At 35.9% G+C, this 18,446-nt stretch overlaps 1 protein-coding gene across 1 annotated transcript in view; it reads left to right on the top strand.

Annotated features, from left to right (window-relative positions):
• Positions 1 to 18,106, top strand: part of LOC308508549 (uncharacterized protein) — a gene marked incomplete at its 5' end in the record, with an annotated part of 88,768 nt that extends 70,662 nt beyond the window's left edge. The window contains one exon of the mRNA XM_081075425.1: positions 16,733 to 18,106. Coding sequence (XP_080931551.1) covers positions 16,733 to 16,775 — 43 coding nt within the window. The 3' untranslated portion in view covers positions 16,776 to 18,106. The remainder of the gene's footprint in view (positions 1 to 16,732) is intronic.
• Positions 18,107 to 18,446: the final 340 nt, after the last annotated feature.

Raw genomic sequence — 18,446 nt, 5'->3', positions numbered from 1 at the left:
ACTAGACTCTGAAGCACCTGATTACATGTAGGCATGAAGGTGTAGTCCCTTGTTAATTTAAACAGTTTTGAAATACACATTTTAATTTTCAACAGCTTTACCAAAACTAATTAAACACATAAAGATAAAAAAATTGACCCATAGTCACCAAAATGTTAACAGGATTTATCTGTGGATGGTAGGATTAGAAGTAATTGTTATTTTCTCTTAACTTTTTCATGTTTTCCAAAATTTCTACAGTGAATCTATATTAACTTTTATCATAGAAAGGGTAGCTATTTCAAAATGTATTTTAGATATGTATTCTTTCCTATGTGCTCTCATTACCACACAGGTACTCTTATCATAAATCTACCTTTATTCATATTTTACTGTTCATTTTCTACTATTTTTATGTATAATTTGATGTGTGTTTTGAAAAACGAGGCTATGTATGGATTTTTAGAAGTTTTGTATTAATGGGCACCAATTAATGAAATAGTCTTAAGTATTTATAAGGAAATCTGTGACTGTGGACTGGGGAAATGTTTAATAGGCAAATCAGGACAAAATGGAGCCCTGTTTCTGTCTACACCTTCCTGCCACTCCAAACCTGTTTGTTCACCCCCTCATATTTTCCATAGTAGATGATGGTATCATCAACGATACAGGTGTTTGTGTCAGAAATGTGGGTGTCGTAATTGATTTTCTCTTCTTCCTTATCTCCTGTCCCTAAATCCATCAGCAAATCCTGGGTTCTCTATCTCCAAAATATCTCTCATATACATTCCTTTCTTGCTGTCACAATTGCCTCTGCCCTAGTACAAGTCATATCATCATCTCTCACTTGGACAGCATCTGCAGCTTCCTATCTGGTCTCCCTATCCAGTCCATTCTTCAAAGTTATAAAAACATGTCTCTCCACTGGTAAAATACATTGTACTAATAACACCATTTACATTCTTACCAGGACGTCACTTTGGTTCTGCCTCCCTTTTGGTTTTCATACCATTTATTCGTTACTCTTCAGCCCCACTGACCTAATGTATTTTGTCCATATATTAACCACTTTCCTCCTTTGAAGTCTTATGATGGCTCTTCCCTCTACTTGATTGTTCCTCTTTTCCCAATTCTAGTTCCTTCTCATCCTGGAAGTCTCCCTTCCTAGTCCTTCCTTCCTCTGAGAGGGCTGACCTATAACTTGACGTAAACGAGTGCATTTCTTCTCACAGATTCTTTCTGATCACTTCTCTCTGATTATTTCCTCTGTGGCACTTTAAAATCTTTGGTCATCTTTGTTTACTTACTTATTTTCTTACGTTTTCTGCTAGAACATCAGCTTCGTGAATGCAGGGACCTATCTCTCTTGTTCTTTGTTCTTTGCTTTAACACCAACAACTAGCTGCATAGTAGGGGCTGAATTAATAATTGTACATCAAAACAGTTTGTAATTTGCATGGATTTTATATGGATCTTTGTAATTAACTCCAATGTCTTTTAAATAAAACTATGAAGAGGAACATTTTAGCTCTTTTTCTTTAGCTAAGAAAATAAGTTTAATTTTTTTTCTCAGAGCGCTCATACGTATCTAGTACATTTTGTAGCAAATTGGTAATAAGGAGGCAGATATCATACCCTTTGACAGATAAGAAACTGATACTCACATTAAATGATTCGTGCACATCCATATGCTGGCAAATGGTAGAATAGGGATCATAGAGGCTTTAGTGTCCTTTAAATATGACATCCTTTTGGGAAGGAGAACTTGAGGCTTTTAGAGGTTAAGTGATCAAGCTGGAACTCTTGAAAAGAATAGGCACTAGGAAAAGGATGAGAGCTAAACAATGTTCTCCTGAGTTGTTTCTAGGTTTAACTTTGCATTTTAGCATGTAAATCTTCTTCAATTGGGAAATATGTATCCATTTTTATAAAAAAAAAATATGATTCTATATTTTAAAAATATAAATTACATATTTTCACATTTAATAGTAAGTACATTGATGTGAATTCTTTAAGTACTATAGGCATTAGTTATTTTCAGAAAATATTTCAGATATTCCTTTTATATTTTCTAGCTACTATATCTTTGAACACTGATATTGTTTGTAAAATATACAAAAGCCTTCAGAGCATTTGTAATAAATGTAACATGAGCTTTTTGGTTTCCAGACATCACCTCTTTAACTCTCTGTTGCTATGGATTTTCATTAGTATTCCAGGGGGCCTGGGTTGCCATGGAAAATGTGTAGTTGTAGAGGAGTTACCATGACAACAGCCCACCATTATGTATTTTTCAATATCAGCTAGCTAGAGATGATAGTAAATCTGAATGATGTTTGTTTAGGAATCCAATAATGAAAAATAAACAAACAGAGTCTTTTAATATCCTAGTTATTGCCAACAGATATTTTAAGGATGATGCCTGTTACCATTTATTCAAATAAATAAAATAGAAATGAGAGCTGCTTTAAAGGGGTGGTTTTAGCAGTCTTTTAATTTGATCTCTGGAGATTCTAAAATTTCAAATTGCCTTAAATGTGTGTCATGCATATACTCCCATATAATAAAACTCTGTGTCAAATAAGTGTAAGTTTTTGTTTTAACCATTTGCTCCTTTGACCTTGAACAATAGCAGCTCAGGTGTGTATAAGAAGACAAAGAGGAGAAATAATCTTTTTTCAGTCTTTGAAATGGAACTCAGAGGAAAGGAAATCACCTGGTGACTCATTGCTCCATGTAGTTTTTCAAAAGAAAGAAAAAAGTAGAGAAACTATTTTCACTAAAATGGCAAATCCCTTGGTTGAAGAGAGGTTTTAAACATACTGTTCAAAAACATTTTGATATATTCAACCCTTTAGCAATCGTTTTGAAATTCCTAACCTGTTAGAAATGTTAGGCATATTATGTCAGTTGTCTACAAATAACCTTCCTTATTTTTACCATGCTAGAGTGACACACCATTATTTTGTCACAGGGACAAGTAGAAAAAGTGTTATGATAATAATTCAGAAAATTGGATCTATATATATTCAAGATTAAAAAAGACTGAACTTCAAGTTTTACAATTTTAGTTTTGTGATCTATCTTAATTTTTTTTTTAATTACTACTGTGGTCTCCTCCATATTCATATGTTGAAACTTATCATCCAATGTGTTGGTATTAGGAAGTGGGACTTTGGGAGGTGACTAGGTCTCCTCCCAAAGGAATAGTATTAGTGCTCTGATAAAAGAGACCCCATAGAGCTCTGGTGCCCCTTCCACCATGTGAGGACACAGTGTAAAGATGGCCACCTATGAACCAGGAAGCATGCTGTCACCGACACCGAATCAGCCTGTAACATGACCTTGACTTTCCAGCCTCTAGAACTGTGAGAGGTGAATGTTTGTGGTATACAATCCAACCAGTCTATAGTATTGTTATAGCAGCCTGAATGGACTCAGACAATTGCCAAACCTTTGTCTGAAGTTGTGGAAAGTTATGATGCTGGGATTCTTTGTTTTTGTTTTCTTGAAGCTGTGTACTATGGGAACTCTCCAACAATCTTCCCCTGAAGTTTTTTCTTGTGGGACTTGTGATGCTGGCCCCTTCTATAGCAGAACAGAGGCTCAGCATAGAATCATGGGGTCATAATTCAGTACTTCTGAGAATCGACCATCATATGACTCACTCCTGGGTAACCATGGGACATCAGAGAGATTTTTTTTCCAGTGTTTTTATCAGGTGCAGCTTGCATAGAGGAAGTATGTAGAATTTGGTATAAAACATTTACAAAGCTGATCTTCTATTCCACGGTGTTACTGTGTCAAGTAACCCTCATGCAAGAAACAGCTTTGAGTAGAATTGAGGTATTAAAGTACTCTGAATTGCCAAGCTGTGGAATTCTCAAACAATGATGTTCATTTATAGATGACATTTGACACATATAATATGTTTTACCGATGAGGGAATCAGTAACTTAATGGATATTATCCATCGAGGAGGAAGTATTGAGTTTAGGAAAAGAATAAAACTAAATACTAATACTTGGTGTTTAGCGAATTAGGGTTTATTATTGAGAATGCATTCAAAACATTATTTTGTGCGTTTACTTTCTTTGCCACGGGATATCTCAGATGGGTAACAGAATGCTGTGGTTAAAAGCGTGGACTTTGGAGTTGGACTGCCTGAATATGATTTCTGGCCTGATCAACAACTAGCTCTGTTATATTGGACAAGTTCATTAACCTCTCTGGGCCTCAGTTTCCTCATTCATATAGTGGGCATAATAGTAACGGTTATAGGTGATTATGATTAAATGGACTTACATGTGTGAAGTGCTTGGAACAGGACCTGGTACACAGAAAGTGCTATTGAGGTGTATATTAATTAAAGTGGAAAAAGTAGGAAGGTTGGCGTTCAGAGTCACTAAGGCAATGATAGCTGATCAGAGGGCAAACTCCAGATCGAATCAAAGATTAACTCATGTCAAAGAAGTCAGATGAACAATACCGTAAATAATGAGCTTGTTTCCTTTTTTCAGATTTAAAAATCACATACAAGGCATTGGCATAACATTAGTAGCCTTTCCACTGCACACTCAGGTTCCGTTTGCTCGCAAACCCACTCTACGCTAACCCAACAACTGATTAACCTTGCTCTGTACGATCTTCAGTCCCTGTATAGAGGTTTTGGGCAGTGCAAGACAGGTGCCTTTTCGTTCTTTTTAATGACAGAAGATAACCACGTCAAGTAATATTTATCATAATATATTACCCTCTCTTCCTGCCTTTTTGCCCCCTTGATGGATTTTGAGTCAGTACTTAACAGAAAATTTAAACAGAAGATAAATAGTTTTTTCTAGAGGTGGCAGCTTGATTTGATAAATAATTTCTGGCTATAGGTGAATTCCTTTTAAGGGAATGGAACAAGGTTGTCTGTGTAAATAGCTAATCTACAGTCCTGATTCAAGCTCTTTTCTTCCTTGTCTGTTGTAGCCCTAGACTACGTGAATGAACCATTTACCATTTCTCACTCACAACTTTCAAACGTTTCTGTTTTCCCTCTAAATTTCCCTCTAAATTTGGTAAGACTCAAGGCTCTGCTCTTCTCTGCCCGATCTTTTCTAAGTTTTTAATTTCCCTCATCCAATCGCATGGCCCTACTTTTATTTCTACATGGATATCTTTAAAAACATCCTGTAATCATCCTGTGTTTTTTTTTCTAGCTGGTCTTCAGTCTGACTGTACACTAGTGTTTACATTTGGCGTACTCTGCTGTAACCTCAAATGGTCATGTTGCCCCAAGCCCTTAGTAGTTCTTAACGCTGCCCAACTCTTCCTCTTAACCCTTTTCCCATTGTCCTTTAGAACAGTGACTCCTCTTACCTTTGAAATTCTGTCAGTGTACTAGCATCTCCCAGGCACCAAGACTCAAGTGTTGTGGAAGATCTGTGAATTCAGGGTAATTAACAATAAGGAATTCCTAATGCTTTACTGCAAGGGATTTGAACCAACTGGCTGTGAGTAGAACTTACAAGGCCCCTGAATTTGGATGGGAAAAAAATTAGTTCATTTCAGTAGTTTCTAAGTCAAACTTTAGCTTTTCCTTTAATGATTAATATAGGTAAGAAACCACAGTAGTATTAATAGTACCTATGATTTCGTCACCAATAGTAATTATAAATGTTTTCACATTATAGTACAGTTGTTAAGAGGGTATCTTAAAATATCATTTATACTCATAACCACTTCAAAAGTAGTTATTTGACCTGCCGCCAGATCATAGAATTTAATGCATTAATAAATAAGGACTTATATTATTATACATTTATTTGTAAAAACATTTGGATAAATGTTTCTCTATGTTTGGTTTTCTTTGCAATCCTATTTTATTTTACATCTTTAAAAGTCTTACTTTGAGAAGGTCTTCAAAGGCTTTATTAGTCTGCCAAAGTGGTCTGTGGTCCAAAAGATGGTTAAGAACCCCGTTTTTCTATAACATGTGCTCATAAAAATCTGACAGTCATTATAAACTTTGAGTGGTACTGTTAGATTATTTTTTCATTCATTCAGCATTAAAAAAATACCTATTCATGTCTCAGGAATTAATTTAACCAATACTTTATCTCAGTTTTTAGAACCCTAATGCCATAATTTTACAAGAACCATGGATTCTTTCGAAATATTTTTAACATGGCAAAATAAAAGTTAAGAAAAGGATTAATCTGTGCATGCTTATGTGTGTGCGCACGTGCACATGTGTGTGTGTGTGTCTTGCCTTCTAGTGTTATTACAGATAACACAGTGAGCGTGCCAGCAATATATCAACCAGGATTAGAGTGAAGATATTAATAAGCTGGGAAAGTGGAGATAAGAAGTAAGGGGGGAGGGTTCGCTGAGTGTAATCAGAGACCCGACTGAGCATGTTATCCTTAGCAGCTCCTTACACAAAATGAGGTACTTTGGATTAACTGATTTTAATAATCTGTAGCCACATTACAAAATGTTCTCAAGTTCTTTGTGTTATCTGGGTGATTGTAGTTAGTTCTACTTCTTACTCCTCATCTCCATCGTCTTGGAGGATCATATACTTTCTAAATAAAGAAATTAGCTAGGGAAAATGGTTAGTTGAATTATATTTACTATCTTGCATTTCAGTTATCTATTACTTCATAACAAACCACGCCTAAGTACAGTGGCTTAAACAACACCGTTCATTATCTCTCCTGGCTTCAAGGGGTTTTTGCCTGGGGTCCCTAGTGGCGTTGCAGTCCTGTAGAGGCCCCCCTTGCTCTGCGTGCTCATGGTGGCTTCTCCATCCACATGTCTGATGCCTCAGTGCTCCATCTTGCACCTGTCTCTCAGCAGAGTGAATTGTTTTCTACGGTGGCTCGGGGGCCAAGAGGCAGGGCCTGTCCTCATTTTTAAAGGCCAGGATCACAGTGGGCACAAGATCACTTACGCTGTGCTCTCTTGGCCAGACAAGATCCAAGGGGTGAGGGAACAGAGCCCACCTCAATGGAAGAATTGGCATATTTGCACAGAGGGGAGGGGAATGAAAGCATCCACACTTCTCATTCCCCCCTTTCCTTCTCAAACTAGCTTTTCACTCTGATTTCTCAATTTTCTTTTACTAGTAATTCAATTGATTACGGTCTCTCAGGCTAACTCCTGTTAGTTTCTTATATCTAATTAGGTCCCCATCCATTTTTGTTTGTTTTTCTCTATATAGAGCTCAATCATCCATGGCTCTTCAATCCCACCGGTTTTTAGGCTACCATAACTTCTCCCTGCACTATTATGGGAGTGTTCTTACCATGTTTCCCCAAAAATAAGATCTAGCCAGACAATCAGCTCTAATGCATCTTTTGGAGCAAAAATTAATATAAGACCCAGTATTATATTATATCATATTATATTATATCATACTCAGTCTTATTTTACTACAAATAAAATTATAGTAAATAATAAAAATAAAATTATATAATTTAAAAAATAAATTATAGAAGACCCGATCTTATTTTACTTACAGTAAATTATTTTACCCTGAGTACTTATTTTACTTTTTTTACTATAAGTAAAATAAGACCGGGTCTTACAGTAATTTTTGCTCCAAAAGACGCATTAGAGCTGATTGTCCGGCTAGGTCTTATTTTCAAGGAAACACGATATTGGTTGTTTTACAGTTTGGAAGCCCCCAAGACCACCTCACTTCTGAAACTAGCTGCCAGTTGGGTTCCCAAGATCACCCTCAGGTTTAATAATCCACTAGAGAGACTCCCAGAACTCTGAAAGCTGATAATCACACAGTTATGGTTTACTGCAGTGAAAGGACACAGATTCAGGTCAATCAAGGGAAAAGGCGCATAGACTGAGGTCCGGAAGAGTTCTGTGTGCTTGCTTCCATTATTCTCTCCCAGTGGAGTTGTGCAGGCAGCGCTTCTCCCAAGGGCGATGTGTGATAACACACATGGAGTATTGCCAATCAGAGATTTCACTCAAGCCTTGGTGTTCACACTTTTTATTGAGACTTGGTCACTTTGCCGTGGATGGTCATGATGACATTGTTGACTGTTCACGAGGTTAATCTTAGTATTCAGTTCTTCCCGAGACTGAGTGATACCACGTGGCCCCAAGCACCCACCATAAATCACATTGTTAGTATAGCCTCTGTGGGGTAGCCCCAAACCCCAAAGTCAACAACGCCACTCTTAGGAGTCAGGATAGTCCAAGGGCTTAGAGGTCACTTCCAGGTGTGAGGGCAAAGGCTAGACTTTCTTCAGATAAGGTTAATCTTTTACTGCTCAGTTACTTTATGTCTTTCCCTTTCCATTCTATCTAGCATTTCTTGCCAGATAAATCTTTCTGATGAATAGCCTTAGTCATGTCACTTTCCTGCTCAACAACCTATGATGTCTTCTTACTACACTTTTGTCCCTGTGTTTCTGATTTTACAGATGGTTTTGATGATAAATATTCCCTTTCCTTGGCCCCATAAACCAGTAAAATATCAAAGGGGTCCCAAATTACTTAATCACCATATGTTTTCCTAACTATTCTTCCCTTGCTATCTTCTCAATCTGCAATGCCCCTGTCTATTCAACATCCTTGTGGTTTCAGCCCCTTATCAGATGTGTCATTGACAAATATTTTCTCCCATTCAGTAGGATGCCTTTTGGGTTTATTGATGGTTTCCTTTGCTGTGAAAAAACTTTTTAGTTTGATGTAATCCCATATGCTTATTTTTTCTTTTACATCCCTTGCCTGAGGGGATATATAAGTAAAACTATTATTAAGGGTAATGTCTGCAAATTTACTTCCTGTATTTTCTTCTAGGAGTTTAGGAAACTGTGGTACATTTATACAATGGAGTATTACTTGGCCATAAAGAAGAATGAAATCTTACCATTTGCAATAATATGAATAGACCTAGAGAACATTAAGTGGCATAAGTCAGACAGAGAAAGACAAATACCATATGATCTCACTTATATGTGGAATGTAAAGAACAAAATAAAAAAATAAGCACACTAATCAGAAACAGTCTCAGATATATAAAGAAAAAAACTGAGGGTTGCTAGATGGGAGGTGGGTGAGGATGAGGGAGAAGGGGAGGGGATTAGAAAGCACAAATTGGTAACCACAAGATTGCCACAGGGATAGGAAAGATAGTTTGGGGAATATAATCAATAATGTTGTAAAGATTTTGTAGGGTGTCAGCTGGGCACTTGTCTCATTAGGGAGATCACTTCATGGATGGTGTAGATGCCTGATCATTGTGCTGTACACCTGAGGCTGAAGCTGAATAACAATAAATGTCAACTACAATTTAACATATATATAGTCATGAGATGTGAAGTACAGCATAGTGAATAGAGCAATGGAATTGTAACAACGACCCTGTTTCCCCCCAAATAAGATCGGGTCTTATATTAATTTTTGCTCCAAAAGACGCATTAGGGCTTATGTTCAGGGGATGTCATCCTGAAAAATCATGCTAGGGCTTATTGTCCGGTTAGATCTTATTTTTGGGGAAACGTGATATATACGACGTCAGAGGGTAGTAGATTGGGGGAAACAGGTTATCACTTTGTGGCAGGTCTAAATGTCTAACTATTACCTTGTTTTGTACACTTGAAACAAATAAACAAAAGATCCTGTGGTCTCATCCACTCATCTATGTGCTCCACTATCCTAAAGCCTCAATTGCTTAAACGAGGTTTATTTCATTCCTCTTTGGATCCCTTTCCTTGTGCATCTCTGTGACACTTCCTATGATCTGTCTTTCATTGAAGTTCCTTTTGTTCATGTCTTTTTATTAGATAGCAACCTCCGTGAGAGTAAGGCTGTGCCTTACTGTTCAAATTCCTCTTCATATTCCCTATAGAGGCCAAGATAATGCCTGGAAACTGGTAGGGACAGAATATGTGCAGAATTTTATTCCTGTCTTTTGGGAGAAGCTCCAACAAACATTTAACATCACAAGAACTAGCACCTTAAAATGATGGCTTCTCTATTGTGCTTAAGTGCCAAATGGACAATAGGTGCTGTTAGGATCCATAGTAGGCTGGAGTAGTTAGTGAGCTTCCTTTTGCGATTTAGCTGTGTTTTAAAGGACTGAAATCACATGAACAGATAAACACTATTGTGTTTCTTGGTCAGTCTGCAATACTTAGTACTGTACACAGATCAGTGTTGGGGGAATGTAACCTAATGGATCTGATTGGGTCCTGTGGTTTTAGTGTGAAATATAATAGTATAGAATTCATTTAACTTCAGTTCTAGGCCATCTTTTCTCATATTAAACCTTCTTTTCCCCCCATGCCAAGATTCTAGTATGCTTTACACTGAGAGAGACAACTCTTTTAATACATTCATTCATATAATCATTGAATATTTTTTAATGAGCATGTATTTATCAAACACTGTGTTAGATGTTGGAGATACAGTGGCAAACATACAGAAATGGTCTTTGTCCTCGTTTTCTCCCTTAGAGATGGTTTTAAAAGACTAACGCAGGTTAGTTAACCTCCAAATCATCAATTTTCCTAACAGGTCTATGAAACAGGAGAGCTAAGTAGATAACATTTGCAGCGGCTAATATTTATTGAGGACTTACTATGTGCTAACCATTCTACGTCTATTACCTCATTTAATCCTAACAATCCTTTGGGTAGCAATGTAATAATTCTATTATAGATGAGGAAACTGAGGCTACGTGTCAGATTTATCTACTCCAGAACTTACACTTTTCACCACTGTGTCATAGATTACTATTAAATTGAGTAAGCCTTGCCACCTTTTGCTGCAGTTGGCTTCGATCTTGCATTTTATTCTAGCCTAGCGATCAAACATAGCTCTTGCCTAATGGTGTTAAAATGTACACTTTGAGTTGCCACTAGATTATCAGTTATATGAATGGATCAAATCTGTTACCTTGTCTATAGTAATATTCATAGTACTTTGTTCTTTACAGAGCCTTACTGTATTGCTTGATTATCATCTTGGGGAAAAGAAAAAAAAGTTCATGTTAGAAATATTTTTTTTTAACTAGCTCCAAGTTGCTAACAATAATTGGGCCACTTGGAATTTTCTAGTAGTTCATTCTAAGTACATTAAATGGTCTGCGTTCAATAAGTGAATTATGATTTTTCTCACCAAGTTTGTTGACATGCTTCTCAACCCTGCAGTGTGAATCACATGACTCCAGGAAGGTCTGGGATGTTGGTTTGTCAGTGATGAATTGTTTCACTTTTCTAATGGGAGAATACTATGCATGTTGAGTGTCTCAGTTTATTTATTCAAGTATATTTTAATTGATATATTTGGAAATCTGTTGCTGTTTGAGTTTCCTGAAGGAAATAAAAATAAAATGTCAAATTCAAGACAAAACAATCTAGATTTTTAATTCTATGAATGAGTAGGGGAGATGATACAGCTTTTTAAAACTGCCTTACTTTTCTAGCACTTCTCTCCCTTACAAGTCTTTGGATTGCCTCATTCCATTAAGTACTTCTCTTGAACGTATTGGTGGGTGCGTTTATGGGAGTCAGTGACCACAGTACATCCTGTTGTCTTTAATGGTTGCAGTGGCAAAATATTTGTTTAAATCACTTTTCTCTAATTAACCCAGTGTTATTTCAATGAAATAGATGGAGGGCAAGTGAATAGAATAACTAAGAGTAGGGCTCTGAAGATAGAATTGGATTTAAATATTGCTTTTGCTATGGTAAACTGAGTAACTTTGGGTAATTTAATCTCTCCTAGAGTCAGATTTTTAATCTATAAAATGAGAACAATAAAAATTCCTACCTCAACCTCATATTGTTTAAAGGATTAAACATATTTTGTGTTGGGCATATATTAAATGCCCAGTACCTCCAAAGGACTAGTTGTTATATATACCGGGGATGCCAAAAATGTACACACATGACTTGTATTCATCTTTTGTTATCGCTATATATTATTACAATTTTAATACAGTTTTTAATACAGTTTTAATACTGTTCTTAAAATGTGTATACATTTTTTTGGCATCCTCTGTATTTTTCTTGGAGAAAGTATCAGCTTTCTTTCTTTATTAAAACTAATCACCACTTTAAAATAATAAGTGGTCTCAGTTATTGGCATTATTGCTAAATACAAAATAGCCACTCCAAGGAAGAACAAAAAGCAACAACACAAGTAATGTTCTCTTACCATCATTGCTTTCAAGATGCCATACTTGATTCTAGTGGTCAGCATTTAAGAGTTTTGAATTCCTGCCAAATTCTTGGTATCAAACGAAAGCCTTTTGGAAACTGCAAGTTATTGAAATTCTGTGAATCCTGGAGCCACACAACCTGTGTTCAAATCTAAGTTCTTTCTCCTATTTACAGTGTAACTTTGAGCAAGTTACTTATTCTTCCTGTACCTCCGCTTCCTTGTATGCATAGTGGAGATAATAAAAGTACCTACCTCATAGGGCTGTTACCATAGGTGAGGCTCAAATGAGATGATACTTGTAAAGCCTTTAGAACAGTACCTGGCACATAGTAAGCACTATGTAAGAATTAACTCCTATTATTTTATATTGATGGTTCTAACACAACTAAACTTGATTTTCATGCAACTGTAATAATGGATATGCATTTTGAATCATGGATGGAATAATTCTTTATTATCATAGACATTGACTAGCTGGATATATACGTAAGAAAAGTATCAGATATAGAAAAGTCACAAATTCAAGACCTCCTTGGAAATAGAGCCATTATTTAAAAGCAACTATTCATAAGATTGTACACAGTTATTGTGAATGATGTTCAATCTATTTTTTAAGTATTTGTAGCAAGACGATAGTCTCCAATCCTGCCTTCATAACCATACTTTGACTTATATTTTCCTGCTTGTTACCTTACGAGATTGTTTAGTCAAGGAAGAAACAAAAATTGTGTAGGATGATCTCGAAGTAATTACTGTGGACTTGAGAACAGTCTTGTTAGACAACAGTTGCTGAGAAATGAACCATGATTGCCTCTGTGGCTCTAATAGAATTATAAAAGTTTAGTAACTAATGTTTTAGAGACTGTGGGAGTCAGCATCGGAACAGGAAGATTTTGGATTTGACGACAACAATCCTGAGTTCAAGTCTTGTTGCTGCCACTTACATAGTGTAGAACTCCAGGTAATTTGTTTCTTTGCTCATCAGTTTCTTCCTTTATAAAATAACAGTGATAATGTCTGCTCTGCTGTTCTCACAGGATTGTTTGTTTTGTGGGCCCCATAATAGAACATGTGAAACCCCTGGACATGTGATTGTGCCTCTCATTTTTATTAATGTGAAGACAGGGGTGAGGTACTAAGCATTTTTGTTTCTCAGTGGAGCCATGGATACATGATTGCGCTATTCGAAGAGAAGAGCAGAGGGACATTTTCTATTCTATTCTATTCTATTTAATTATAATTAATTATATTTCATTTATTCTAATTCTATTTAAATATATCACTTGTTCTCACGGCATGTAATTTTGATCTCTTTGGCATAAAGAGAACAGGGGAGGAGGAACTTGGGTTGGGGGCTGGATTTAGGCAGAGGAGAGGGTTTTGGTGTGAAGCTGGTTACCAGAAGAGGGTGTGTGCGGATAAGTTTGGTCAAGGCTGTGTCGTCCAGGTAAGGTCTTAGCAAAACTCCCAGATCTTTCCTAAGAGGAGTAAGGGAAAAGTTGGTAGGACCAGTTTTAGAAAACCGGATGATACAGGAGTTCTCCCAGATGAAGACAGAACTGACCTAAAGAAGTATGGTTTTCTAATTACCTTCTAGGAAACACTAGGCTCATCTTTGATTGAGGCTTCTAGAAACTGCAACTTTGTTTTTATCTGCAGTTTTTCAACAATTGCTAAAGTTAAAATATCCTAGAGCAGAATAGAAAGACATGTATTTATTTGGGATCAGTCCAATAGAAGGGAAACTTGCCTGTCCAAAATGCAGTGGATAGGAGAGGGGGAAACATTTGTTTGGATCAGAGCTTGGCTGGTGGCCATGAAAAGAACAGCAGATGGGCTGAATCTTGTTTCTACTTAGTGTTTGCTCTAATAGGCACTCTCAATCCTAATGGCCCTATAGAGAAGGAGGAAATTCCACTTAAATCCTCTACTCTAGCTTTCTCTCTCTACCCTACTTTTTTACCACCATCTCTGTCTTACCTGCGAACTCCTAATCGTCTTCAAGAGTTTCTAGTTTGCTTCAAAGTCCTACCTTTTTCTACTGCTGGGTTTGTGCCTTCAGTGGCCCAAAGCTATGGCAGTTCTTTGTTTTTTCTTCCTATGGGATGAGTAGGGAGGAGTCTCAGCCATGTCGTGGTATTTCCTACTAAAGTCTCTTTCTCAACAAACATTGACGAATACTGAAATATTTCGACAGGTAATAATGGATGCTCTTTCTTCAGATCAGCTGAGAAATTAGCCATTCTTTATTATATTACATTTATAAGAAGATATTTTATAAGGTCTAAATGAATTTATATGGTTAAGTTTGGGACAAAACATATAGCTGGGTGGGAGACTGACTATATTACAGGATGGTGGCATGGTTGCATTCAGGCCCCACTACATACCGGCTCTATGACCTTGGGCAACTCATGTTACCTCTTTAAAATTTAGTTTCCTCTGTGGGATGGACATAAAAATACTTAATCTTAAAAAGCTAAGAATAGAAGGCTACTTCTTCTGTATTATACAGACTACCTATTTGATACCCATAGCCAACATCAAACTCAATGACCACACCATAGTATTTTTAGTATTTTAATCAGTTAAAAGACAAGGATATCTGTGTTCACTATCACTTTTAAACATTGTTTTAGAGTTTAGACCTATGTAATAAAGCATGTCAGAGAGACAGACAGACAGAGAGAGAGAAAGAGAATTGTGAGCAGAAAAGAGCATCCATCCAAGAATAACTGAAATGAAAAGTGAGTTGGGCCCATGTAAAACAAATAGGTGAGAATAGCCAAGAAAATCCTGAGAAGGTGGTTGGACATATTTCTCCTACCATATATTATATGTTCTATCAAGTTTACACTGTGAGCACAAGAATTAACAGGTGGACCAGAGGAAGAGAAATAGAGAGCCCTGAATCTGGGGTCCAGCAATTGACTTACTGAACACATATGCTGTGCTAGGCACAGAAATAAGTAAGTAATCTTTACAACAAAACTGTAGGACAGGTATTGTTATCCCCATCTGACAAACAAGGAAATTCAGGTTTAGAAAAGTTAAAAAAAAATAAAACTTACCCAGGTGTCAAAACTAACATCAGAGTACCTCAAGGCAAGTGCTCTGAAAGGGCATCTTATACAAATGAAGGAAAGAGTGATTTTATCAGTTGTGTTGGGAAAAAGGCTGAGTGGGGAGAGGGTTATCAGAAATCACATTAAGTACCCACCTCACGCCCTACAAATTATCCCTACAATAATTTCTACACAGATTGGAAAAAAGGAACCAAGGGTAAAAGGTGGTGGAAGGAGTTAGTGGGCAAGTAAAAGAAAATATAAGTAGCTATTTTATTGTTTTGGACTGGGGAAGAACTTTCTAAGCATAGAAACCGTAGAAAAAACAATAAAGGAAATGATTGATATATTTGATTATATAAAATTTAAACTGCATATTTTCTATAATGAATGCATAAACCTTTTACAATAATAAAAATGTTATTAAAATTACTGTTTTAAAAGTTGTTTTGAAGGTTAAATAAGAAAATATGGCTGAGATACCAAAAATAAAGTAAGGTTTTAGAAATGTTAATTTTCATCTGTTTCCATTATTGGAACCTCAAATGGAAACTTCCAATTTCACATTTAATTCTCTGTGATTTGATAGTGGATTTTGAAAAACTGGCTAGATCAAATAATTTTTGTAGTGTCAGTTTATATAGCTTTGGTAGAGTTGAATTAATTAATGCAAGTGATGTTAGAACTAAAGGTACAAAGTAGAATTTTCCTTTCTTCAGAATCTGCATATTATTTAAACGATGATACCAGTTGGAATAATTTACATTTTGCACACATTACTATATCCTAATAGGAAATGAGCTAAATGAATTTTTTTCCTGATGGAAAAAAGTTAGCATTTTGTAAAAGCAGAAAGTCATCCCTAATCTTCATCTTGGGGTGCCTGTACTCAGAGTGGTCCTTAATTTTTCATTTTAAGGCTTTAATAAAATTATAGGAACCATGTCATCTCCTGCATAATCAGGTTTTCGGCTTTTACATGCTTTGTTATTCATGATATTGGTAAACAATATTTAGAATAACGTATTTTAAGAGAGAAAAATGGGTTTTTCGTAATAACTGTGAAGGAGAATGGTATGGAAGTGTTTTACTATGCCAGCATTTTCACACATAGGAAAATTGTTTTGCATTATCTTTATTATAACTTTTATAGTTCTATATCATGGGCATATTCATTTCAAGTTCAGGGTCATATTTTCTGTGTATTTGGCACAACTTCAGTTTTAAAAATTCTAACCAGATTATCAGTGCCATTGACTTGGTATGCATACTTCAGAGCTTTTCTTTATTGTGTAGTTATCTAAGCATTTCTTACGGATTTCTCCTTTTACTATGTAACCCATCATATTACTTCTGGTTTTCTTTGTGTCCCCTTTTAAGGTACTTCCTATGTTTTTAAGCCTAGACTTTTTAAGTCTATCACTAATAAGCATTTGTAAACTGCTGTCATGGTAAACAAATGAAATTCCTTCATGTTTGCTAAATGTTTGTTTCCTTGTTTTTAGGGTGACTACGGATCCTACTATTCACGGAGCTCTAGAAAGGTAAAGAAAATTTAACGCTGAACTCTACAAATATTTTTGGTTCTCCTTCTTTGTTGTAATTTGCTGTAATTATAAACATTGACTAAAATGAATTTTTTTTATGAGACACTACTTTTTAAATCAGCTTATTATTTTTATTAAATTAGAGAACAATTTGAAAGCTTTTATAGTTTTGCTGAGTAGGGCCACTTCCTCACTTGGACACGTGGTCATGGTAGACTGGCACCTTGGAGGTGTTAACTTTGCTCCACATCTGGTTCTCAGCTGTGCAGTTTGAGGTTTGATCTGATGGCATGTAAGAGTCGCCATGTCCCCTGTAGACTGATATAGCATCAGTTTCTCTGTTTAAAATGCTATGAAAACCAAATGCTTGGCTTAGCTCATTAGTAGATTCTCTCTCTCCTGTTTGAAGAGTCTACATTGGAGGTCCAATTATGATCATTTGCTTCTAGATCTGTAATTAGAACAAGGAGAGCCAGTTTGATGATTTTAATAGAACTAACGGTACAAAGTAGAATTTTTCTTTCATCACAATCTATATATTTAAACTTTGATACCAGTTGGAGTAATTTACGTTTTGCACATATTACTATATCCTAAGAGGAAATGAGCTAAATGCATTTTTTTTCCTGATGGAATAAAGTTAGCATTTTGTAAAGGCAGACTTTGCAGCCGTGATAACCTCATGTGTCTCTCTTACCTTCAGGGGCATTATGCTCAGTGGGCCATGCAGGTTCCTTTCCCTTAATCAGTGATAAATAAATGCTGCAACCCTCCCTCTCAGTTTCCCATTTATCTGGAGTCCCCACCATTCATCTTTCCATATGCTTATAACTCCACTGGTCTCGCTGCTTTTACTCTGGGAGGTATTCATTCTTTCCATCTGGCAGGCGAAGGTGACTATTAGGACACACTGCATTTGCATGTCAACTCTACTTGATTCCATGATCCTGGACAAGGTACTTCTGTGCTTCATTTTCCTCGTTTGAAAATAGATTAGTCATAGTATCTACCTCATAGGTTTTGTGTGAGATAGGTTTTGTGTGAGACATTTATCTCCACAATAAGAGCTCAATAAATACCAAATAATATAATCCAAGTTATTATGGCTTAGTGTTTTTTTCTAAAGTGACTTCTGCATTCAAATGTATAGATTCTATTGGATTGAATTATGTGAAAGTGCCATTTTGGAATGTCAAAAGTAATGAAACATCAAATATATGGTGATGGAAGGAGAACTGACTCTGGGTGGTGAACACACAATGGGATTTATTGATGATGTAATACGGAATTGTACACCTGAAATTATGTAATTTCATTAACAATTGTCACCCCAATAAATAAATTAAAAAAAAAAATTTTAATTAAAAAAAAAAAAGTAATGAAACATCAGCTATTTCATATGGTTAAACCCAGTAATAATTAACTTATAATTTGATTTTCTGTTTATGGAAACTTTATTTTTCTTCTTTTACATATATCACTATCCTAATCCTTTGAAATACAGGTGTATTTGAGTTGTCTTCCTTAAATGATGTTGTGATGTTATTTCTTAAGTGTTATTCATTGCAATGGTAGAGTGATACTGATTTTTTTTTTTTTTGGTCATGCTCTACTCGTAAGAATGATAATGTAATCTATTTAGGTTTTTACATGATTCAGTAGGTGTTTCTCA

The sequence above is a fragment of the Rhinolophus hipposideros genome (genome assembly GCF_964194185.1).
Source record: "Rhinolophus hipposideros genome assembly, chromosome: 15".
Classification (NCBI taxonomy): Eukaryota; Metazoa; Chordata; class Mammalia; order Chiroptera; family Rhinolophidae; genus Rhinolophus; species Rhinolophus hipposideros.
Note: the sequence above shows the minus strand (reverse complement) of the source record. Positions and strands in the feature narration are given on the sequence as shown.